The 21371-nt window shown below is 46.2% G+C and overlaps 1 protein-coding gene and 1 long non-coding RNA gene across 2 annotated transcripts in view; one reads left to right on the top strand and one right to left on the bottom strand.

Annotated features, from left to right (window-relative positions):
• TMEM131 (transmembrane protein 131) overlaps positions 1 to 20712 on the top strand; it is a 157640-nt gene extending 136928 nt beyond the window's left edge. Inside the window, exons 32-42 of the mRNA XM_040993760.1 lie at positions 8662 to 8837; positions 11028 to 11155; positions 14682 to 14806; positions 14954 to 15100; positions 15740 to 15905; positions 16795 to 16916; positions 17012 to 17108; positions 17622 to 17719; positions 18350 to 18510; positions 19657 to 19949; positions 19983 to 20712. Coding sequence (XP_040849694.1) covers positions 8662 to 8837; positions 11028 to 11155; positions 14682 to 14806; positions 14954 to 15100; positions 15740 to 15905; positions 16795 to 16916; positions 17012 to 17108; positions 17622 to 17719; positions 18350 to 18510; positions 19657 to 19941 — 1505 coding nt within the window. The 3' untranslated portion in view covers positions 19942 to 19949; positions 19983 to 20712. The remainder of the gene's footprint in view (positions 1 to 8661; positions 8838 to 11027; positions 11156 to 14681; positions 14807 to 14953; positions 15101 to 15739; positions 15906 to 16794; positions 16917 to 17011; positions 17109 to 17621; positions 17720 to 18349; positions 18511 to 19656; positions 19950 to 19982) is intronic.
• On the bottom strand, positions 7200 to 8752 carry LOC121165195. The gene is made up of 2 exons (XR_005885204.1): positions 8132 to 8752; positions 7200 to 7467 (listed from the first exon to the last, which is right to left on the bottom strand). It is a non-coding gene; the product is annotated as an uncharacterized LOC121165195 (long non-coding RNA).
• Positions 20713 to 21371: the final 659 nt, after the last annotated feature.

The following is a 21371-nucleotide window of genomic DNA, read 5'->3' as shown; positions in this document are numbered from 1 at the left end:
TGCCTGTGATTGTTGCGTTATTTCCTTGAAGCTTTTTTATTAATTGTTAAAATAATTTTGAGCCCAGTAGTAAAATGAAGATCATCGCAAATCTAGTATCATCTCAAAAATAGAATTTCTGTGCAGCCTTTATACTAGTGCAAGGGTTGGCAAACTGTAGGCCAAATCACTACCTGTCTTTATCAATAACATTTTACTGGAACACAGCCACAGTCATTTTACACAGTAGCTGTGCCTCCTTCCTGCTATAAAGACAGGGTAATACAGCATGGCTGTTTCCTGTTTTGGAGTTTTAGTTATCTTTTAGAGTAACAAATTATCCCTCATCCTAGTGACTTCTACCATCATTATTGTCTCATAGGTTCTGTGAGTCAGGAGTCTGGGAACAGCCCAGCTTAGTCTGTCACAGCACAAAGTGCTAACTGGCACTGAAGTCATCTTTAGGTTCCCTCAAAAGTGGGTCTGCTGCCAGGCTCACCCAGTTGTTTGGTGGCAAGAGTCAGTTATTCATGAGACAAAACACAGCTCCCAGTAGAAGCAAGAGTTCCCTTTCCTCGCTTGCTGTGACCAGAGGGCCATCGTGGCTCCTTTCCACTGGCAGCTCGTCACGTGGCATGTGGAATCACAGAATGAGTGAGAGGGCTGGGGAGGAACCAGGCTAGCATGACAGCATTCACTATACTGCAGCCTAATCTTAGAAGTGATATCCCAAAGTGTTGCTGTGTTTTGTGCTCACATGCCAGCGGAGAGAATGTCACATGTCAGACAGAGCCAGAGGTGGGTGATAATTTGGAGCTGATTGTAACTTCTAGAATCAAAATGTCAGCGCCAGGTAATGGCCTCAAATTGTGGTTCAGTTTATCACTCCACAGCCTGACTTTTTTGAGTTTGTCTTTGCGGTAAATCAGCCTATACATTACCCAACCCCAAGCTTGTGTCAGCACCACCTTGGCTGGTTCCCAAAGAGTTGTTGCCTTTGGCTCACATAGAGAATCTAAGAGGTCAGAAAACTTGACACTGGAGTCAAGGAGTTCCTTTTAAAGACTGTCCCACTGATACAATGTCTGGATTATGTATATGTGCATTTTATAAAACAGGTAACTGTCGCCAGCTTCTACAGAAATTCTTTTTAGGTTAACCCATCATTTACAGAGTTTGCCAATGTTCAGATAATTTTTACAGTAATATTAAATGAATACTTAAATCTCCTTTTAGTTCGTTACATAATAGGGCTTTCCATTTTTAGGGCATGAATAAAACAAACTTATATTACTTTTCCTTATCACAAAGAAAGAGTGGCAAGTCTAGCAATATAATTGGTGCCCTTTGCTTTCCAGGACATTGGTTTAGAATGTAACATTTTAAAATGTTTTTCAATTTTCAAAACGGTCCCAGAACCAGGCTGTTAAAAACTGTTTAATGAAGGAGCATGGGTGCCCCCTGGCAGTGACTGATCAGGTCTCTGCACCCCAGAGTGCTGGACATTCTTGCTCTCCTCACCTGCAGTCTCACAGGGAGCCTGGCGTCCCAACTCGGGGACTTCCTTTCACCCTTGACTTTCCAGCATCTGAGTTCCTGGTCTTGCAAAAGCCAATAGTGTCTTACTGGTCACGCAGAAATCCAAAAAGCACTCAAAGCCTTTTCCCCTAATTCATTTACAAATGAAACGGTAATTAAATGCTTTTAGTGGCTCAGTCAAAGCTGAACTGATATAAGGTGCATAATGCATATGCTGGCGTATATGCAGTGTACCATTTCAAAATACTGAGTTCCTAGTCACATGTGGCCGTCAGAACAGATGCCTGCTTCTGAAAGGAAGGAGTTCCAACATGGTTGCTGGAGGCAGGGCGTCTGTTGTGTCGGTACTGGGAAAGCCTGGGCAAAGACAGTCCTTAGAGAGTTAGCCTAAATTAAGTGCCCATGACAAAGAAGCTAGACAAGAGTGAGCATAGAGGAGGACTAATGTTGACTTCAGGGACACAGCCCCTCCTCAGCCAGTTGGTCAACTGGGAAATAAGTGCAAAGGCTAGCTCACACAGAACAGGCCACTCTTGTTGGACCGTTATATCACAGAGGAGCTTGTGGGACTGCTGGGTGCTGACCCTGAGTATTGAATCAGAACCAACATTTAGCATCACCCCAGTGAGGTCCTTGTTCCCTGTGTCAAGGTCCTGTCCCCACAGCTAGTGGGATGTGTCCAGTGGACTAACCCTGGAAGCAGTGGTCCCATCCAATGGTTATTTGGGCAAATAGGAAGTTGCCCTGAATGGGAGTTTGTTTCTTTTCTTTCCAGAATAAAAAAATAAAAAATCTGAATCACTGTAAAAATCTAATGAAAGCCCTAAATAGTTGAGCTCTGGGTGCTGGAAAGTTTTGTTTGTACATCATTTTCCTCTAGTCCTATGTATATTATCAATTGTGTTTCCCCAGTCTAGTGTGTAACTAAAATCATACAGTAGGTAACCTTCTATGGAGATTGACCAGTTTGTTCCTTTTTATTGTTAAATAGCAGTCTATGGTATGGATGTTGTTTGGGGAGTTGTTTTTCAATTTATTTGGGAGGTAAGTGGAGCCCCCTTCCACTGGTTTGCTCACCATATGAGCACAATGGCCAGGACCAGCCTGGATAGAACCGAAGCCTGGGATCTGGGAGCTCAGTCCAAGCCTGCAGGAATCCAACCGTTCAAGTTATCGGTGCTTCCTTGTGGATCTAAGGAGTCAGAACTGGAACCTGAATTCAGGCACTCCAGCATGAGTCATGGACTCCTTACCACTTGGATAAACACCCCTGTGGCACAGATTTTTAATCATTTATCTGTTGAAGTATGTTTGGATTGTTTCCAAGTGTAGGGCTACTACAAATGTGGTATAAATACTTGTATGCAAGCTTTTTTTGTATGAACATGAGACTTTATGTCTGGATTTAGTTCTCAGTAGTGAATTTGATTGATTCAGTAAAGATTTATTTGTGTGGTCACTTGAAAGGCAGAGTTAGAGAGGAGGAAAAAAGATGGAACTTTAATTCTACGATTCCGTCCCCAAATGGCACACTGAGTGAGGCTGGAAGGGACCAAAGCCAGGAGCTTCATCTGGGTCTTCCACCTAGGTGGCAGGAGCCCAAATACTTTGGCCATCTGTGCTGCTTTTCCAAGTGCATTGGCGGGGTTCTAGTCAGAAGTGGAGATGTGTTCATATCAGATGCCAGCATTGCTGTGCTACACCAGCCCCTATGCAGTTCTTTTAAGAAGCTGCCAGAATGTCTTCCTCAGTGGCTGTACATTCCCAACAGCAATATAGAAATGATTCTGCTTCTCCACCACTTGCCAGCACTTGCTGGTGTCATCATTTTTTTTTTTTCTGTTACAGCTATTGTGATAGATTATAGTGATATCTCATTGTGGTTTTAATTTGTTTCCCTTATGATTCATGTGATGTTGAACATATTTTTTGTGTGCTTATTTGCTATTTATACATATTCTTTGATGAAATACCCTTTAATGTCTTTTGCCCATTTTCTGGTATATTTTGTAACTTGTTTTGAGTTGTTTATGCATTCTCGATGCCAGTTCTTTGCGAGCTATTTTTTCCCAGTCTATAACATGTATTTTTACCCTTAAATCATCTGACCTATTTGAGTTAACTTTTGTTTGAAGTATGGGAGTTTGCTTCTTACTTTAATAATTATTGTAAGACTATTCAAATCATTTCCTTCATATTAGGTAAGTTGCAGTGTATTTATGTTTTTCAAGCAAGTGATCCACTTCAGCTAAGTTATCAAATTTATGTGATTGGGGTTTTGTTTGTGTAGAGGCAGAGAGAGAGAGCTTCTATCACTAGTTCATCCCCCTGCCTCACACGACCCCCTGAGTGCTTGGCCTTGACCACATGCTGGTGGCGCCATCTGCTGCTCTCTCGGGTCTGCACGGAGAGCCAGAGCTGGACATTGAGCCCAAGTGCTCTGATAATGGAATACCGGCTTCCCAACCACCGTGCTAATTGCTGTTCAGAGTTCTTTGTAGAATCTTTTATTATTTTGTTGATGTCTGCAATAATAGTCCCTATTTCATTTCTAATACTGGTGATTTGTGTCATCTTTCAAGTTATTGACCTGTTCAGGGAGGCGGCACTTAGGTTGCATCGATTTCTCCCTTTCCTGTGTGCTTCAGTTGCATTGCTGTCTGCTCTTTAATAATACCTTGTCCTTGCTGTCTTTTTTTGGGGAGGGGGCAGGAGAGGAGTCTTGACCTGAGAGTTTAGATTGCTGCTATAAAAGTACACCTTCCTTTTTAATGTATGCTCTTAGTCTTTAGTGCTATAAGTTTCCTCCTCAGTTCTTTTTTGTAAAAAATTTATTTATTTTTATTGTAAAGGCAGATATACAGAGAGGTAGAGAGAGAGAAAGATCTTCCCCTTCAATGATTTACTCCCCAAGTGACCACATTGGCCAGAGCTGAGCCAATCAGGAGCCAGGAGCCTCCTCCAGGTCTCCCGCATGAGCGCAGGGTCCCAAAGCTTTGGGCCATCCTTGACTGCTTTCCCAGGCCACAAGCAGGGAGCTGGATGGGAAGTGGAGCTGCCAGGATTAGAACCAGCGCCCATAGGGATCCCGGCGCGCTCTAGGTGAGGACATTTAGCACTGGGCCTTCAATCTATCTTTTGGAGTTTTCATTCAGTTCCATATTTATTATTTTTCTTAACACTTTCTGTGATCCAAGTATTACTTAGAAGTGTGTTGCTTATGTTTCCAAGCGACTGAGAAATTTTGCTCTCTGTTAATTGCTTTATAGTTTGAAACTGTGATGGTTGGAAAGCATAATGTGAATGTCTGGTTCTTTTAAATGTGTTGAAGTTGGTTTTATGGACATGGAAATGATCCACCTTGGCAGATGATCCATGGGCACTTGTGAAGTCCTACTTTGTGGCAGATTGCTTATACGTGTCTATTAGATGCTGTTGGTTTGTGATGCTGAGTTTTTCCATGAGCTTATGAATTTCCTGCCTGGGTAGTCTGAGTTAGAGGAGGGTGTTGCCACATCCAGCTGTCATTCAGGATTTCTTTCAGACTTGTTTCCATTGCACACACTTGCAGCTCTCAGAAATGTGCTACATTGAATGATTCGTGTGTCATCTTGGAGGACTGACCTTTTTGTTAAGAGACAATTTCCTATTGAATCAACAGCCATTTCTTCTCTTTTGAAGTTTGCTTCATTGTTAATATAGCTTCTCCCGTTTTGCTCAATGTTGTCACAATATATTTTTTACTGCCAATCTGTCTCTATTACTATATTTGAAGTGAGTTTCTTCTAAATTGCTTACATAACTAATAGATAGCACTCATACTTTTAGTTCAACCTGCCAAACTGTCTTTCTCATTATGGAATTAGGCCATTTTATTTTAATGAAATTGCTGCTGCTTTAGGATCTTTTTTTTTTCCTGTGTTTGCCTTCTATGGGTTATTTGTATGTTTTTTAGAATTCTGTTTTGATTTCTGTATAGCAGTTTTTGAGTATGTTTCTTTGTGTATGTTTTTCAGTTGATGCTGAAGGTGTCACATAGTTTATCATTTCACTGTTCGGAAGGCATAATTGGTGCAGCCGAGTAGATGCTACTGAGCAGTTTTGTGCTAAGCACTATGGCAGACGAGGCGAGGAGAAGGGCGTCTAAGGCCTAGTCCTTGTCTTCAGCATGCTCAGACTGTGCAAGGAATTAGAGCCAACTGAGAAGCAGGCAAGTGGAGATCATAGGGAAAATGGCACAGCTGAGCTTCCTGCCCGCAGATAAACATGCAGCATTAGGTGGCCTCAGGGGATAGAACAACATCCCCAGTCAGGAGTCTGCTTGGTTACTGTGGGAGAAAGCACATGGTGACTGGCCCAGGGACAGGTCACCTAGACTGGTAAGAGCCTGTTGAAACTGGGTGCCCCGCCCCACCAGGTTCACAGTGTCTCCCTTGGTCACTTGAGAGGGAACATGCTATCAGTTTTTCCTAAGCAGCTTCTCCCTTCAGTGTGGGCCATCCTAATTTGAATGGGCTAGTTTATATTATTGGTTATATGCTGATTGGGTGGTGGTTCCTATAAGGCTTGGAGACATCCTGTCTTCCTCACTGTGTACTGAGTTAATCAAGGAGTCATTGAGAGAGGGTAATCTGACTCTGAATTCAGTTCTTTTAATTGACAAATAATTGCATGTATTTATAGGAGACTGAAAGCTGGCTTCTGGGTCCCTTGTCTTAGAAGAGTGTGTGTCTCCTCTCCCACCAACAGCTGAACTTGGAAACAGCAGAAGAAACCTGCCCCTTTTCCCAGCTGGGTAACTGGAAGCCAGTTCTTCAGCCAGGCACTCCAGTATAGGATGTACGGGTTCCAGGTGGCAGCCAAACTGCCGTGCTGCATGCCCGACCCAGCAGTGGGTTTTTTTTTTTTTTTATTACATTGCATTATGTGCCGCAATTTTTATAGGCTCTGGAATTCCCCTTTTCCCTCCTCAAAACCCCTCCCCACCCCATGGTGGATTCTTGTTGCATTACTACAGTTCAGATTCAGTTGAGATTCTTTCCTTGCAAGCATCTACAAAGCATAGAGTCCAGCATCTTATTGTCCAGATAAGTTCAGCAGTTTCTTGGGGAGACCGTCTCTGGTCTGAAGGTAGATAGAGCCAACAGAGTATCATCCCAATCAATTAAAAACCCAGACATTACATCAGTAACAAATTATAACATCATGGAATTAGTTGATATGGTATTGTGTAACCAACATGTTAAAAGAGAGAAAAAAAAAGAGTGCAAGTTCTGAACCACATCCTATGATTTCTTCATTAAGATTATTAGTTTATATACAATTGGGTTCTATACACCTTAAAATGGCTATAGATTACTATTCAGCTGTCTCATGTCTATTTTAATTTTAGTATTTAGCAGTTCATAGCGTTGAAGCATGATTTTGCAGAACCTGGCTGTTTTTCAGGTAGTCTAACTCTATAACTCTAACGACATATGTCAACAGTTTAGGTGAACAGTTTTAGGAGGGGTGTGCAGAGAAATCTTCAAAACCCTAGTGAGGAGTAACTAATCTTTGTGTTCTACCCAGTGAGTTATAAGTGCATCCCCACTGCCCATTTCCTGTTTCTAAGCTTTCCTCAGTAGTGGGTTTTGTAATGTTCCCTAGGTTATTCTAAGGTCAGGTTAAGGACCTAAGAATGTTTTTTAGGGTATTTAGTTAACTCAGTTGGGAAGCTTGGGCTTGGAGTGCTTATACTTATTTCATTGAACTGAGTTCCTGGGAGAACATAAAAGGAAAACGGAAGTCCAGAAGGAGGTCACTAGGGCAGGGCACCCAAGTAAAGATGAAGCCAGCACAGTGGAGATGGTGGGGGTGGGGCCTGCAGGGCGGGGAAGGGCGCGTTCTGCATCTTGAGGGAGGAGAACGTCATTTGCAATGAGAAGGTGAAGGAGTCCTTGGAAACCACTGCAAAAAAAAAAAAAAAAAAAATCTTTTTTTTCCTGGATAAAACTCAGCAGTCATTTTCTATAAAGGGCCAGGTAGGATTTGTGAACCACAGACTCCTTCTGTCACATATACCTCTATGTTTCTGTTTTCAGTCAGTTAAAATGTAAAACTCCTTCTTGGCTCACCAGCGGTATAAAACAGGCTACAGACCACAGATTTGGCTCATTGGCTGTAGTTTACCAGCAGCAGCAGTAAATGCCAAGGCTTGCAGCTCTGGCATTCTTTAGGATAAAGTGTGAAGCCATCAAGGCTTAAGCTGCATTGAGTCTCTCCCATCAAAGGGATATACTTAAAATGACATGCACGTGAAGGATTACATCGTGTCTGGCTTGTGTGGCTCTGTTTCTTGAACCTAGCTGCCTGGCCAGGTGGTTTTACAGGCACCATTTGGGTTCCTGGAAGCTCATCTTGCTCTGCTTCTGTCTGGTCGCAGTAGAATGTAGCTCCTCAAGGGCCAGGATTGCACCATTCACTGCTGAGGTCCCAGCACGCAGGAGCCACTGGGAGTCACACTGTGGGCTGGCTCTCCTTTGTCATGGTGGCATCCAGGTGTTTTGAAATAATGGACTTTCTCTAGGCCTGCTTTACCATTTCATGCAGTCTGACATTACATAATACTCACCTGCCAGCCCTGCTCTGAGCTGTTTAAGGTCTTCCCGTCTCGGGGATGAGAGGTCAAGTCATGCAGCAGGGTAAGGGAGAGGCAGGGCTTGAATGCAGCCATCGTGGTTCCGCTGAGGCCTTGGCAGCCTTCGGGGGGGACATACAAAGGCAGCTCAGGGTGCGTGTCACCATTGGATTCCATCTCTGACGAGTCACAGTATCTCTGCTTTTCACTTGGGCAATTTTTAAAGGCTCCATCATCTTCTGGAGAACAAAAAAGTATTCTCAGACTGACTCTATAGAAATTGGTCAACATAGTCACTGAAAGTGGGGATACTCTATAGTGCATGAATTACCCCTCAATAAAGCTGATGTTATTCTAATCACAGAGCATGATTTGGAAAGTTTCAATGAGAGAAAACTCATAGAAGAAAAGAAACCTTTGTGAATCAGAAGACTCCAGACTCATCCAAAAAATATATTCAGAATGGATTTGTTTTCTACACTGTTTTAAACTCAACAGTTATTTCACTTTGATTTTCCTCCCAGGGAAAGGAAAAGCTGTTCAACGCAAGGTGAAGCCACCTAAGAAGCAGGAGGAAAAGGAGAAGAAGGGAAAGGGCAAGCCCCAGGAAGAGGAGCTGAAGGACTCTCTGGTGGACGATGACAGTTCCTCCACCACCACAGAGACCTCCAACCCTGACACAGAGCCGCTGCTCAAGGAGGTACAGGCCTCACCGCCCAGGCGCCGGGGCTGGGCCTCCATCTCGGGGATGCTGAGGCATCTCACGGGCTCACGTTAGGATTGGTCCTCGTGTGCTCAGGCATTTGTGAGGGCTACAGCCCTGCAGAAGCAGGCCCAGCTCTGGCAAGCCTAGATTCCTCTTGGGGACCACCCTGGGAAGCACATTCATAAAGTAAGAGAGTCAGAAAGTGGGAGCTGCCTGAAAGCTAAGGACTGCCTGGAAGAGCAGGGCACCCTCCTCAGCGTACTGTTGAAGATGTCAAACACCAAAAGAGAATGAGAAGGAACTGTGATGGTTTAATCCTACTAGGTCTGTCCTGTCACTGCTCACTCCCCAGGTGGGAGGAAGGACTGCTCTGGAGAGGGTGTGGTCCCTGGAAGGACCCCCCCGCAAGTGGTCACCAGGAACCAGGGCCCAGCCTGCCCCGGGACACACTAGCGTGGGGAGGAAGCTGCCCTGCCTGGCTCACAGGTGCTGTCGGCATCCAGGCACCTGGTGCATGGCAGTGTTAAAGAGGTGGAGGTTGCGGCTGTGTTGTGTCCCAGAGTGTTTCAGATGGAGTGCGGGTGTCCTTCTACCCTGGCATTCTTCACAGAACTACCTCACACTTTAAATGATCCTCATATAGCTCTTAATACTGCAGAGGAGAATTTCTTGTTCGGTTTTTGTCTGCTGACCAAAAGGATCATTTCTTAAAGACAGTCAGCATTATTTCTACATGCATTACAATTTTTACAGTAAACCTGTCACTTTTCACGTCTCCTGCTCCCACTCCGAGAGGTGGCATGCTGTGCGGCCTCCCTGTGGTTCATTTCAGAACTAGGCTGCATCTGTGTTCTAACATGCCTTTGGAGAAGCAGAGGCCTGCTGCTCATCTCTTTGAGTGGCGACCCCTGGTGTGAACCCTGTGAACAGCAACAGGAAAGCCTCAGCACCGGCTTTCCTCAGGGCCGCGCCTCGGGGCCTGCCTCTGCCAGACCCCATTTGCCAGTGTCCTGGGGCATCATTCCGACCTCTAAGAGCTTAGCCCCATGAGGCCCCTGAGCCCAGGAGTTTCTGCTCCTCCTGCTGCACCCTTGTGCAGAGTCTGTGTGCTTACTTCTTTATAAATGGTCTCATTTTGCCAGTTAGATGTACTCCCCCTACCCCAACTAGATGACAGACTCCACGAAACATTTTAAGATTTATTTATTTATTTGAAAGGCAGAGTGACAGAAATTTCAGTCCAATAGTTCACTTCACAGATGGCAAGAATGACCAGGACTGGATGCTGCCAAAGCCCAAACCTGAAATTTCATCTACATCTCCCATGAGGGTAGCAGGGGACCAGACAGTTGGGCCATCTTGTACTGCTTTTTTGCCAGGCACATTAGCAGGGATCTGGACTGAATGTAGAGTAGCTGGGACTCAGACCTGTGCTCCAATGCAGAATGCCAGCCCTTGCAGGCAGTAACCTGCACCACTATCCAGCTCCTAGGTTTTCCTTGTATGTTTTTGCCAGCCAGTCCTGCCCTCACAGTGGAGCACCTGAGGGCCAGGCCAAGTTGCTTGGATGACAACAGAAAATAATTCAAGAAATTCTGCATGAAAAACTCAAGTTTTACTCCTCAGCACCTAAAACACTACCAGTCTTGTTGAATATTTATTTGAGAGTCAGACTTAAAGATCCTCCAATCTCTGCCTTACTCCCCAAATAGATGTAGTAGTGCTTGCTTTGACAGCACAGATACAAATGGATGTAGTGGCCAGGGCTGTGCCAGACTAGAGGCAGGAGCTTCTTTCAGGTCTCCCCGTGGATGCAGGGACCCAAGCATGTGGGTCGTCCACTGCTGCCTTTCCCAGGGCTTTAGCAGGGAGCTGGACTGGAAATAGAATAACCTGGAATAACACCCATATGGAATACCCATGTCACAGATAGCAGCTTTACTGGCGGTGTCACTATGCTGGCTTCCAAAAGCACATTTTTATAACATTATAAAGCTATTTATAAAAAATTAAAGGCAGCTGTAAGAAAGCCACAGTAAAGTTTGATTTGGAGAAAGGAGTTTGTGTTTCTGCACATAAGATGTATATATTTGTTAGGTCTTAAGTTGTGTCTTCAAATGAGGCCATTTTCAGTGATGTTTGTTACTGCTCAGCAATGAAGTATACATTTTTTTTTAAAAGCAGGATACAGAAAAGCAAAAGGGAAAACAAGCCATGCCTGAAAAACATGAAAATGAAATGTCTCAAGTGAAGCAGAAAAGCAAAAAACTCTTAAATTCTAAGAAAGAAATCCCAACAGATGTGAAACCCAGGTAAGAAAAGTAAATGAGTGTGGAGAAATAAGAGGAGTTCCTGGCAGCACTCGGGCTGTGCATTCGTTAGGTTGGGTTGGCTTTCTGTGGGGTTGTATAGAAGTCATGGCTTTGTCCTAATGTGTAGCATTCAGTTAGCAGTTGGGGATAGCCACATGCTTCCGAGGTCAGAGGGTAGACTTACTGTCATGTTTTGTGGCTTTGGGTTCATGATTTGTTCACAGGCAAAGCCATGTCACATCTGCCTAAGGTTGAGCCTGGCTTTTCTCAGAAAGGGCTCTGTTGAGTCACTAACTCAGAATTACAGCTGGGATCTAGAGTTGTGTGCCAGGAAACTTGGAAAGGTGTATTCTTTAAAAAAAAAAAAAGGAAGAAAAAATTCAGTGGCAGTGTCACCGATTATGAAGTAACTTCAGGTGTGTCCCCATGGGACCACAGTCAGGTGAGCCTTCCCAGGAAGGTTTGCTGCAGAATGATCCCCCAAGGAAATGAATAGTTAGGAAGATTGCTTCCTGTTCACATTAGGCCTTATGTAAGTAACACGAAGGAGGCCTTTTCTAATTCATCTCAAATAGCCATCAGTGTGGAGGTGGAACGTAAGCCCAGCAGTTAAAGCAAGTAGGTGCAAATGGAATTCATAGCTCAATTGTCATTATTCAATTTAGCCCTAGGTTTGTGGCAAGTCTCATTACTCAGATCTAAAAATAATTCTTTGGCCTTGCAAAAGCAGAACTTACTCTTAAGGCCTATATTATACAGTTAACTCAGGGCCAGTCCTGTTCTGTGGAACCAGAAGCTAATGGGCACCTACACGTAACCTTGCCCTGAGCTTGTGACTTCAGGCAGTTTAGTGATGTACTCTTCTGTGGACACTGTAGTATCCTGATTCTACCATTAACTGAGAACCATCCAGCCCAATTGAAGGAATGTCAGGCGGAGAAGTACAAAACATCCTTTTTGAAGGAGAGCGAGCAATCCCCCACCTTCCAGAGAGGGGATGTTTCTGGAGGTATCAGCATGAGCTACTATGTGGGGTGCTAAGTCCCAGCACCCAGAAGGAGTGGTGCTGGTCTGGTGGCCAGGGACGAGTGTCCTGGGCTGTTTCCAGGCCTCAGTGAAGCTACTAAGTCCAAGTTTATGAAAAATTGCAAAAATTCTTAAGGTTACAAATTTTAAAACTAGTGCTTCTAAGAATTATCCTATCCATACCACTCCATGGGTGAGTGTATGTTAGCCCTGACCCTAAGAATACTTTTAAGGAAGTGGAACACGTTAACGCTGCCCTTATCCCACTTCCCTGATGTCCCTGTACTCTTTTTCATGAAGTGGATCACTGACAGGTTGGAATTTGATGAGTCTCTCAAAGACGTGAACACCACTACCTGTACCAGGATTCTGAATTCTCAGATAAAACAAGCTGGAGTGGTCCATTTGACACTTGCCAAATCAAGGGGCAGTTACAGCAGTAACTTCCTCTGGATGTGTTGTTAAGAGAGAGAGGTCAGCACCCAAAGATGGTTCAGGTAGTGTGCTCAGAATTGTCTTTTAAAGTCCCTTTGTAATTGGAGAAAATCCTTATACAACCTCAGTCTCACTGCTCTTATTTTGTTTTTCTGAACTTGGACATAGCAGTCAGAATTCAGTAGTCTACCAGTCAGATATGAAGTTAAATAAACACTAATGGTTCTTTTCCTAATAAGCAAAGGTTTCCTCAGGATACAGCCATTTCCTGTCTCCCTGGGTTATGATAGAAATTGCCTTGTGCTGCCCTTAAGGCAGAGGCATAGCATTAGTGGAACCTACAATGCCAAGTCCACTATTAATAGATGCCTGCAGTGTGTGAACATTACATAGACTTGAAGAGAATTATGCAAATTTTAAAAGAAAGAGGTACCATTAATAAGATAGTGGTCATCACTTTGTTTTGGAAGTTTTATGGGAGCTGACAGTGGAGGGCTGGTTTAGACATGGTCTACAGAACAGCTGCACCCTACCCACTCACATGGGATGACTTCAGAAGAGTGCCCTCCTCGGAGTGGGCACAGAGCTGCGGAATCAGAGTTCTCCAGGCTCTAACACTGTAATAGTGACCTGCAGTGTGCCCAGGAGATTGTATTTGAACTCAGATGTTGGGGACAGGATAGCAGGTGGAGTTCAGGCACACAGTAGTTTCTGCAGAGCCAGACAAGGCCCAGGCATCACTGGGTGCAGCACCAACTCCACATTGACCCTTGTCCTCCCATCTGCTCATCAGCACTTTTCATGCTTCTGTAACAATCCAAAATAAGCAAAACAGGCTTAGCAGAAAGCATACATTCATTCCCTGTGATAATGTGCTTGAGTAGCAGGCTCAGCCCTGAGCCCAGGGCCATGGAGACATCGCACACACCAGCCCAGACCCTTCCACCCTGCTTGCTTCAGATGGCCTCAAAAACAGGATCTAGCATCTGAACCATCCCTCTGTTTTTAGAAAGAATCACTTCAGTTACACTAGCTCTTACCCATTTTAAATAAGCTAAAAAAAGCTTTCTTGATACAAGACCATCTGACATAATTTAGGGCGAAAGTAAGACAGTTATTGGTTACCTTTTCTCTTAAAGCGAATTAGTTCTTTTTTTTTTAAGATTTATTTATTTTTATTACAAAGTCAGATATACAGAGAGGAGGAGAGACAGAGAGGAAGATCTTCCGTCTGGTAATTCACTCCCCAAGTGAGCGCAACGGCCGGTGCTGCACTGATCCAAAGCCGGGAACCAGGAACCTCTTCTGGGTGTCCCATGCAGGTGCAGGGTTCCAAGGCTTTGGGCCGTCCTTGACTGTGTTCCCAGGCCACAGGCAGGGAGCTGGATTCGCGCTGGGCCCCTCCCCCAATCATTCTTGGTGATCTTCCCAGTACCTTTTTCTTCTCCAGGCTGTGAAAATTTAAAGCAGCCCCCCAGGCTCCTGTTGTGCCTTAGCTGTGAGAAAGTTCAGTGAATTGTCCTAGTTATACATATTATCTTTAAGAAAGAATAAATGCTTTTAAGTCAATTAGCATATTTACATTTTTTGCCAAGGGTTAACCTGAATTTAAGAAGAAAAGTGGGTTACATAGGTTTGCTGTAGGTATAACCCAGGGACTCAACCTTTTTCATGTTGTAGCTTGGAAAACTGTTTTGGGTTTTGATTAGAACATCCCAGCCCTTTGAAAATCTGCATATTCAGGAGTTGTGTTGATAGTCTGATGCAGGCGAAGCTCACACCAGTAGGATGACCATGGACAGTAAGTCTGAACTCAGGGCTTTATATACCTGTGTGAGGCAGGCATTCCCAGCTACTCCAGTCAGGCCCCAGTCCCTGTCAGAGTGGAGAGCAGCAGGGCTCAAGCCTGCAAGGGCTGTTTGGGGTGCAGCCAGGCCCGAGGCTGGAGGGCGATCAGGCCTTGAAGCCCTGTAGTGAGACCTGTGGAGTTTAGGTATTAAAGATCTTTACTACCCTGTCCTCCAAAAAGGAGTAATGGTGTTTCCCTTACGTGATTATTTTTCAGTTCTTTAGAATTATCCTATACTCCTCCATTGGAAAGTAAGCAACGTAGAAATCTCCCAACCAAAATTGCTCTCCCAACTGCATTAACAAGTGGATCCAAATCACGAAATTCCCAGAAAACAAAAGGTACTGTTATTCTGGTCCTAAGATGTTCTTGTGTTTCCTTGTATTAGTTTTTGTTACTGGTCACATAAGGCTATGGCACTAGAAGTTTCATTGGAATAGACCTGAAAGAAGGGAGTTGTTCTAAGAACTTTTTCTGATTTTCTACAGGTACAAATAAATTGGTGGATAGGCCACCTGCCCTAGCCAAATTCCTCCCAAATAGTCAAGAACTAGGCAACACCAGTAGCTCAGAGGGTGAAAAAGACTCTCCTCCACCCGAGTGGGATTCCGTGCCCGTTCACAAACCTGGCAGCTGTAAGTACGGTGATCTAGCAACTGCATCCCTTACCCCTGCCTGTCCTGCTCTCACAAAAACTCACCCTCCATGGTCTGCAGGAACCAATTCCTAACGGCCAGCAAGAGCCCACTGTCGCATGGTATAGGCTGTGCGAAACTGCTGTGGTTTGAAACTAGCCAAGTGGGAGAGAAACGTGCAGCAGCTCCCATCAGGACTGTTGTTTACCAAGACAGCTGGAATACCAGCTGTGGCAAGTGCAGCTGGGCACCTCTGTCCTGTGAGCACAAGGACACCTGTCTCTGTGAAGCTCTGGTTTGTTTTACAAGGAGGTGACCTTGAACACACCCACATCCTGCACGGCCTATAGCCGCGGGTGTGGGCACAGATTCCTTCAGGTCTCCAGCCAGTGGCTTCAGCTACTCACGCCAGAGGACACAACACCAGGGAGGTGTTGTGCTGCCCCCTCAAAGCCCTGAGCAGAGATGCGACTCCCCTGGGTTTCCTTAAAACTTTAAACATATAGAATACACACAGTGCTTTGTTTGCTTTGTAGAGGACTTTAGATCTGCACATGTCTCAGATCATCAGGAAACTGGTTGTGAAAAGTGTGTAACAGAAAGTCCTTACTAATGAGACCTTTTGTTTTTCACTTGCAGCTACTGATAGTCTTTATAAACTTTCTCTGCAAACACTCAACGCAGACATTTTCTTGAAACAACGCCAGACCTCACCAACACCTGCCTCTCCATCTCCCCCGGCTGCCCCCTGCCCGTTTGCATCCCGGGGCAGTTACAGCAGCATTGTCAACAGCAGCTCCAGCAGGTGCGCCACTGTCTCCTCCTGCTCCCCAGCCCAGGGCTCCCTCTTGGCCTCATGTCACTCCCTTTACACTTACTAGTCCCAGACTGTCACCGTATGGCAGCTACTTGGCCTCTTCAAGGGCAGTTGGTCCATTCCGTCACTACATTTATCCTAACCACTGCAGTGACCGGATTCTCTCTGTTTCTTCTTATCACTCATGGACTGAGATGTGTTATCTGGCTTGTCATCTAGCTTACCAGAATCATGCTTTCAACTTGAGTCGGTGTACCTGCTAATTAAGACCTCAGGAAATGTGCTGTTAGACAGATGGGGCGAGGGGACATTTAGTCTGACTTTGGCTAAGATAGTAGAATCTAGAACAAGACTGGCTGCCGCATGCTGGGCTGTGCAGATGGCATGAGTACTCAGGACAGGTCAGATGCAGTCCACTCAGGTGGCAAAGGAACCATCGCAGAGATGCCCTCACCCTGGGACACCACGGTCTCTGTACTGTGACTGGGTTATCCCATGGTTGTCAAAAGAGACAGTAGCCAGAACTGAGGGAAGCCACCCTGCTGTAGGGAGCCTGTGCCCAGTCCTGGGAGTGGGTGCAGCCACACAGGCTGGGTTCTAACTCCATGTTCCCTGCCCCACTGCTCTCTTCCTAGTGCTCTTCTTTAAAATGCCAGCCCAGCCTTTGCCAGATTGTGGTCCCTGCCCTCTCCTTGTGGCCTTTTATTTTCATCCTTTCCTCAGAACTCCCAGGTTTCTCTGAGTGGATAGTCTTGGAACCAGAAGCACATGCAGGGCTCAGGCCCCTGGGCCCCCATGTCCCAAGGTGTGTGCCCCAGCAGCTTCCAGTGGGCCCCAGCAACCAGGAGTAAGCTCTCATTCTGCTCCTTCTTTCAAGTGACCCTAAAACAAAGCAGCCAACCGGAAGCAAGCACAAATTGACAAAAGCAGCCTCACTTCCTGGGAAGAACGGCAACCCCACCTTTGCTGCTGTCACAGCTGGTTATGACAAGAGCCCCGGTGAGTGCCACGGGGACTGTGCTGCCAGGCCCTGTCCCACCTGGGCAGCAAGGGGTGAGAAATGATCTTTGACTGACTTGAGCCCCTTATTTCAGGTGGAAATGGCTTTTCTAAAGTTTCTTCAAACAAAACAGATTTCCCCAGTAGCCTTGGCATATCACACATTCCGGTGGACAGTGACGGCTCAGACAGGTACAATAGACTCTCCTTGCCCACTGGGGACCCAGACATGACGACAGGTTAGCAAAGCAAGAGGAGAGGAGGGTGCAGGCTGCAGAGAGCCACTTGCTGGTCCTCCCCTGGTAGAGCGGGGTGGGCTCGTTCTCCATCAACACAGTCCCAGTTGGGAAGGGCTGTGAGCTGCTCATTAGAGATGGAGGTACACATTTGGGAGCAAATCCCAGAGAAACATTGACAGTGAGCTGACCAGTAAAGCACTCGGGGCATGAGTGGCAGGTTTGGAGCAGGCAGCAATGCTGGGCTTTCTCCAGATGAGACAGTTTCTTTGAGCCAGGCTGGTGGTGACAGTGGTGCGGAGCTCGAGGCTCTGTGCCTCAGTCCTGGTCCAGCGGCTCAGCCCAGTTCTTCCTTCTGTCTTTGGTTTGACCGAGTACCCCAGCTGTGCCCGGAGGCATTTCCATTTCATTTTCACTAACCAGTGTACATCTCTGTGTTCTGTGTTGCATTTTCCCCTGGGACATTTAGCTCGGGTTTGTGGAGCCCTGTCAGCAACCCAAGCAGCCCCGACTTCACACCCCTCAATTCATTCTCGGCCTTCGGAAATTCTTTTAACCTAACTGGTGGTGAGTGTGAATGCTGGCCCTGTAACTAATCAGCCCGTGGACAGAGGGGCGGCGGTGTGGGTAGGAGCCAGAGACATGCTGTTGCAGAGGGGCGCACACTGCTGCAAGGGGACAGTACTGTGACTTGCTGTCACACGCCTGCCACTAGGGGTGGCAAGCTGAGAGGAAGGGAGCAGGCTCCGTGCTCTCCAAGATTCTCAGGAGCCCTAACCCCACCTGGGAGGAGCAGGCAAGTAACTCCCTGGATAGGGTTCCCATCCTGTCCCCTCACCCACACCACCTGCCCCAGGCTGTGCACAAAGCCTGTGGTGTGGACCCCAGAAAGGGTTCTGCCCTGAAATGACTCCTGAGGTTGGCAGGGCACCTGCCTTTCCCTCTTGCCGTCCAGTCAGTAATGACGGTGAGTGCTGCTTAGCTGTGTAAAGCTGGGGCATTGGAGGTGGGGAACTTTCACATTTTGTGCCACGCAGGGATGGGTGTGGGTGAAGTATTAAGATATATGCTGAGTTCTGGGGCCGCCCCTACTCACATGAGCAGCCGTGGGCTATGTTCCTCAGGGGGCTCCCTGTCTCTTGACCTAAGCTTCTTGGCTCAACATTATGGACCTGATGGCTTTTTCCTTATTTCCAGAAGTTTTCAGCAAGCTTGGCTTATCTCGGTCATGCAATCAGGCCTCACAGAGGAGCTGGAGTGAGTTTAACAGTGGCCCTTCCTACCTCTGGGACTCTCCGGTGACAGACTCCAGCCCTTCCTGGCCAGCCAGTTCCAGCTCCCCGACCCACACAGCCACTGTGAGTACTTGGGTCCTAACCCACCCAATCATCATCTCTGCCATGACTGTTACTTAGGGGGGTGCCTAGTCCAAATATTATCCCCATGGCTTGTCCTCATGTCTGCCTGAATAAGCTATCTGTACTGCTCGAAGCTGTGGGGCAGGGTATTTTCGGAAGAGCACCTGAGCAGTCATGGTGGGAGTCTGGACTCTCCCTGTAGGACAAGGTCACTTTCAGCCTCTTCTGGGCCTGTGAATGAGACCACAGACTGGCTGCCTGGAAGCCAGTGGGGAGGTGACACTTACTTCTGAGAACCCCATCTCAGCTTGCGTTTTCCTAGCATGAATTTGTTTGCTTCTCAGCTCAGGCTTTTGCAGAGCTTATCCTCCAAGGGAAAAAAATTTTTAAGATTTATTCGTTTTTATTGGAACGGCAGATACGGAGAGGAGAGACAGAAAGATCCACTTGGTGGTTCACTCCCCAAGTGGCCATAGCAGCTGGAATGGTGCCGATCCAAAGCCAGGAACTTCTTCCAGGTCTCCCAGGCAGGGTCCCAAGGCTTTGGGCCGTCTTGACTACTTTCCCAGGCCACAAGCAGGGAGCTGGATGGGAAATGGGGCTGCTAGGACACAAACCAGAACCCACTGGATCCCAGTGCATGCAAGGCAAGGATTTAGCCACTGAGCCATCACAACAGGATCAGAAAAATTCTTATTAAGGAAAATAATGGTATTAGCGTTTTGCACAATTTTGACAAAGATAGGCTCTAGTGTGATTTTTTCCTTTGTTTTCAGGAAACTTCCTAAATTTTCACTTCCCTATATTCCTAAGTTTGTCTTCATTTGGATGCTAAAGCACAGAATCCATCCTTGAAGATGGGAGTCAGGCCCCTTCCTGTCAGCAGTCACAGAGGCAGACCTTCTTCTCAGGCTGCCCCTGGGCTCTGCCATTGGAGTGCCTTGGTGCCAGACAGGGTGAGGAGGGCATGGTGGTGATCCAGTACCACTTGCATTTATAGACCGGCTGGCTGTGGTTTGCCAGCTCAGCTTGAGACCGTCAAAAACAGCTGCTCAGACTCCGGGCTACCTGTCTGTATCAGATGTTGCTCTGTCTCGGGGGTCCAGCCCATCTGAACGCTGATGCCAGCTGTTTGTTTTGTTTCAGTCCATCCTGGGCAATGCCAGCAGCTGGTGGTCCACCACTCCATTCAGCAACTCCATTTGGTCCAGCACCCTCAACAGCACCCTCCCTTTCACCACTCCAGCGAACACACTGTCAAGTATTGGCCTCATGGGCACTGAAAACTCAGCTGCTCCCCACACAGCATCTGCCTCCAGCCCAGCAGACGACCTGGCACAGACCTACAACCCGTGGCGGATATGGAGCCCCACAATCGGGAGAAGGAGCTCTGACCCTTGGTCTAACTCACATTTCCCTCATGAGAATTAAATTTAGGTGTGTGTGTGTGTGTACATGCGTGCACACATGAGGGCCCCTCCTCTGGATCATGATATGCCAGTTTTGAGACATCTTTTTTCCGGCTCTTTCTGCTGTAACTTCCCTCTCCCCACCCACCCTCATCTTTGCAAAACAGACTCAAGCAGGGCAGGCTTGCACCACTCGCTTCTTTCAGATCTTTTTTGCAATTATGATGATGAGATTTGCTGTTGTGCTTTTAGAAAACAGTCTGGACTCAGCCACAAACTCTTAAGACCTATTCATCTGAAAACCTTAACTGTTACCACGTCTCCACCACCTGTCTTCTTCCTTGCTTTATCTGTCTAAACACAAATTTGACATTACAGCTGAGGAAGTAATTCGAGTTGATTCAGAAGTCCTGGCATGTGACAATTTTATCAAATTACCAAATTTGGTTTTTAATGATTTCACAATATTATGCACCAAGATCTAATTTTAAAAATGTATGAGGACTTTGTGCTGAAAATAGAGTATTTTTTTAAATAAGGCTGTCTTGGTTTAAAAGCAAACTACAGAAATGTCAGTCAACATGAGAACAGTGAGTTAAGGGAACACCGTTCGGTGGAGACCATATGCATTTTCTGTGCTGTTTGTACTTGAGGTATGTAACATTTGTATACCTGAATTTATTTTAAAGATGAAATGCACATAACCACATCTTGAGATACAAGATCAAATGTGTGTTTCTTAAAAACTACAACCTTGTGTTGTACTTTGAAATAAATGATGCTTTTTTCAAAAGCCTTGAATTGTTTTGCTTTGTTTTTTTTTACACGCAAACTATGCTTTATTTGGATTTTCTTACCCCCCCACCCCCCCACCCCCCCCCGTAAGCATTGCCCTCCTCTGTATTTGAGATTCCACAGCGATCCCCAAGGGTCCACAGAGAACATCACTTGGAAACCTGTTTGCACTCATCCTATGATAGTCACTACCACCTGCCACTATCCTGAACTTGAAGCTTGTCAACACTATTGAATGCATACTCTGTTCAGGCCCCTGTCCAAACCCCATTGGACAGGGGCCTGAACAGAGTATGCAAAGGTTGGGCTGTCTCCATGCTTATTAATAAGCCCTTAGTGCACGGGTGTAGGCCAACCCCTGGTTACAGTTCCCATTCCCAGGAAATGCTCCCTTGTCAAGCTCACCAAGTTGTTCATTGGTCATTGTTGTTCAAATGCTGCTGCTCTGATGAAGCCACGTGAAGAGTGGAAACGCAGAGTCTCCTCTAGGAAGTGAACAGGGGGTGCAGAGGGGAGCAGCCAGGAGTCAGGGAGAGGACTTGCTGACCGTGGTACCACTCGCCATGCCCAGCGTGTCCCTTCCTTTGTGGATTAGGGGAGGGGAGCTGTTAGCCAACTTATATTTAAAGGCTGCTTACATTAAAGAAAGTTCTCTAA

Source organism: Ochotona curzoniae, unplaced genomic scaffold (genome assembly GCF_017591425.1).
Source record: "Ochotona curzoniae isolate NIBS_2020 unplaced genomic scaffold, NIBS_Ocur_1.0 contig_883, whole genome shotgun sequence".
NCBI lineage: Eukaryota > Metazoa > Chordata > Mammalia > Lagomorpha > Ochotonidae > Ochotona > Ochotona curzoniae.
This window is presented reverse-complemented; position numbering and strand designations above follow the sequence as displayed.